The sequence below is a fragment of the Pinus tabuliformis genome, chromosome 1_2, assembly GCF_031772625.1.
Source record: "Pinus tabuliformis cultivar Carrire ecotype Pingquan chromosome 1_2, CPIR1, whole genome shotgun sequence".
Classification (NCBI taxonomy): Eukaryota; Viridiplantae; Streptophyta; class Pinopsida; order Pinales; family Pinaceae; genus Pinus; species Pinus tabuliformis.
Genome location: NC_142298.1, coordinates 1,018,719,365 through 1,018,721,996, shown reverse-complemented (window position 1 = coordinate 1,018,721,996; position 2,632 = coordinate 1,018,719,365). Strand labels below are relative to the sequence as shown.

The window sequence follows — 2,632 nt, the reverse complement described above, 5'->3', positions numbered from 1 at the left end:
ATTTTATGTGTAAATTCATGCTTTGTATCCTTCGCCTTTCTAATGTCTCAGAATCTTAGTTAATCTAAATTTCTCCTCACAACATCAACATTTTTCATTGCAAATTTCCCCAAAATTTATGCTCTTCTCAAACTCTTAGCTAATCTCATCCCTCGCAAGATGCTCCGATAGCGTTAAACATATTTACCTATTTCTCATTTCTATTTGTATTTTGGAAACAACAATGGTGGACTCTTCCTCCATCGCTGCCTCCACCTCCACCTCCGCGGCTCCTAATTCTGACTACAATGTGTTTATTAACCATCATGGTTGGGATGTCAAGAAAACTTTTTCCAATCATCTCTACTGGCGTCTTCAATCATATGGTTTTCGAGTGTTTCTAGATCAACCTAAGTTGCAAAGGGGAGACTATTTTACTCCTCAGATTGAAGGGGCTATTGGGTCTGCCTCAGTGCGCATGCCCATTTTTTCTAGCGGATATGTCGAATCAACCTGGTGTCTTAAAGAACTCGATTTTATGTTGGAGTCAAATTCGCCAATAATTCCAGTGTTTTACCACGTGAAGCCTGATGAGCTACGGTGGACATGGGGAGGGTATGCTAGAGCCCATGAGGGACTAGCAAAAAATTCAAGCACTGATCCTCAAACTAGTGAACAGAAGTTGCGGTATGACTCCTGCATGATTGAAAATTGGAGAAATGCACTTTTTGAAGCTGCGAGAATAAGTGGTTTTGAGCTAGAAGCGTGTAATCGGTGAGAACTTAAAACACTTCTCTCATTATTGTGTTATTTTATGTTTCATGATATATGCATAGACTTATTTTTCTCATCAGGTCTCTTTATTTTCTTTTCTTGTGAATAACCAGCGACAAGGGAGAGTTGGTAGATAATGTAGTTGAAGGGGCTTTAAAAAAGGTGAACAAACGAGCTTTGGCCTTTGCTAAATATCCAATAGGTCTGGATGAGAAAGTAATCGATTTTGAAAATAAAGTTCTTTTGCCGCGACAACAGAGCGTTAAACCTCAGATGTTGGGGATTGTGGGGTTAGGTGGTGTAGGAAAAACCACATTGGCAAAAGAACTTTTTAATAGGAAGAGTTCTGGTCACAGTAGATCCCGCTTTTTATCTGATGTCAGAGATAATGTAGGTAAAGGCTCTTTAAATTTGTTGTAGAAAGAACTTATTAAGAGCTTCACAAGATGGGATAAGCCCATAGACAATATCCATGAAGGAAAATCGATTCTCAAGAACCCTATTTCATCTCCTAACCTCTTAATAATTTCAGATGATGTAGATGATATGGATCAGGTTGATGAGCTTTTGCCAGATCAAAATATACTCCAGTCTGATAGTTTAATACTAATTATATCTAGGAGAAAAGATGTTCTCAAAATGTCAAGATTCGAAGAGGCGTCAATATATAACCTAACTGGACTCAGTTCAGAACATTCTCTTGAACTCTTATGTTTGTATGCCTTCAACCAACCACATCCACTTCCAGAATGTGAACCTTTGGTAGAGAAGTTCACAAAAGCCTGCGGTGGATTTCCTTTATCTTTAAAAGTGTTTGGGGCACTTCTCAATGGAGAAAATACATGTTACTGGGAAGCCCAAATGGATAAACTTCAATGCATACTTCCTAAGGAGATAAAACAAAGACTTCAAATCAGCTATGAGGCACTGGATATGGAGGACCTATGGATATTCTTAGCTATTGCCAACTTTTTCATTGGGAAAAACAAGGATATGACCATGAGAGTATTGGATGGATCAGGTCGTAGTGGTTTGTGCGGATTTCGAAATATAGAGAAAAAATGCCTTGTAGAGGTGAATAGATATAGCGAAATAATGATGCACGATCACCTCCGATACATGGGAAGAGAGATTGTCGACGTTTCATTTCCACGTCATCTCTAGCATCCTACAGACATAATTGATGATGATATGTTGCAGCAATCATCTGTAAGCACTAAATCATTCAAAACTCTAGAAAGTTAAAATTATTCTACAAAAATCAATTTAGAATTTTTTAAATTCTTCTTCATCATTTTTAAAGACTGAACATTGTGCAGAATCAGAATGTTTGATCACAGGGACAGTGATATTGATGATCACAGCTCAGTGATTCCTTGGTACCAGAGAAGTGGTGAATTATTCGGAAGCTATGGGATAAGCTTTGTAGTATACTGCCCAATCAGCTTGTGCAACGCTTTGAAGAGGCCACCAAATTCCTTTGGTGAGTTAACCAACGTCCGATAGATCAGCTTGTCTTGTTGCAGCGCTTTGAAGAGGCTACTAGATTCCTTGGGTAATTTAACCAGCCTCCACGACATCAACATTCATTGGTGCTCCGCTTTGAAAAGTCTGCTAGATTCCCTTGGTAATTTAACCGGCCTCCAACAAATCAACCTGTCTGGCTGCCTTTTTTTGGAGAGGTTGCCAGATTCCTTTTGCAAATTAATTAAACTCCAACATCTTAATTTGTTTTGTTGCAAAATTTTAACCATTTCAAGCCACACACTAGGAAATGTAAGCATGCTTATGTACATAAATCTCAGTGGCTGCGGGAAAATTGAAGTACTCCCTCTATAAGTGCTACATCAAGTTTCACTTCAAAAATTATATTTGGAAA

At 38.4% G+C, this 2,632-nt stretch overlaps 1 protein-coding gene across 1 annotated transcript; it reads left to right on the top strand.

Annotated features, from left to right (window-relative positions):
• The first annotated feature begins 223 nt into the window (after positions 1-223).
• On the top strand, positions 224-1,917 carry LOC149209568 (disease resistance protein RPV1-like). The gene is made up of 3 exons (XM_089398677.1): positions 224-753; positions 867-969; positions 1,174-1,917. Exons 1-3 carry the CDS (start codon positions 224-226, stop codon positions 1,915-1,917), a joined length of 1,377 nt encoding a protein of 458 aa, XP_089254803.1.
• Positions 1,918-2,632: the final 715 nt, after the last annotated feature.

Excerpts from the sequence above, each read along its gene's own strand:
- LOC149209568 (XM_089398677.1), top strand. The coding sequence starts at position 224 with ATGGTGGACTCTTCCTCCATCGCTGCCTCCACCTCCACCTCCGCGGCT. Across the intron at positions 754-866 it reads GAGCTAGAAGCGTGTAATCG|CGACAAGGGAGAGTTGGTAG; the intron begins GTGAGAACTTAA and ends GTGAATAACCAG. Across the intron at positions 970-1,173 it reads CAATAGGTCTGGATGAGAAA|AAAGAACTTATTAAGAGCTT; the intron begins GTAATCGATTTT and ends AATTTGTTGTAG.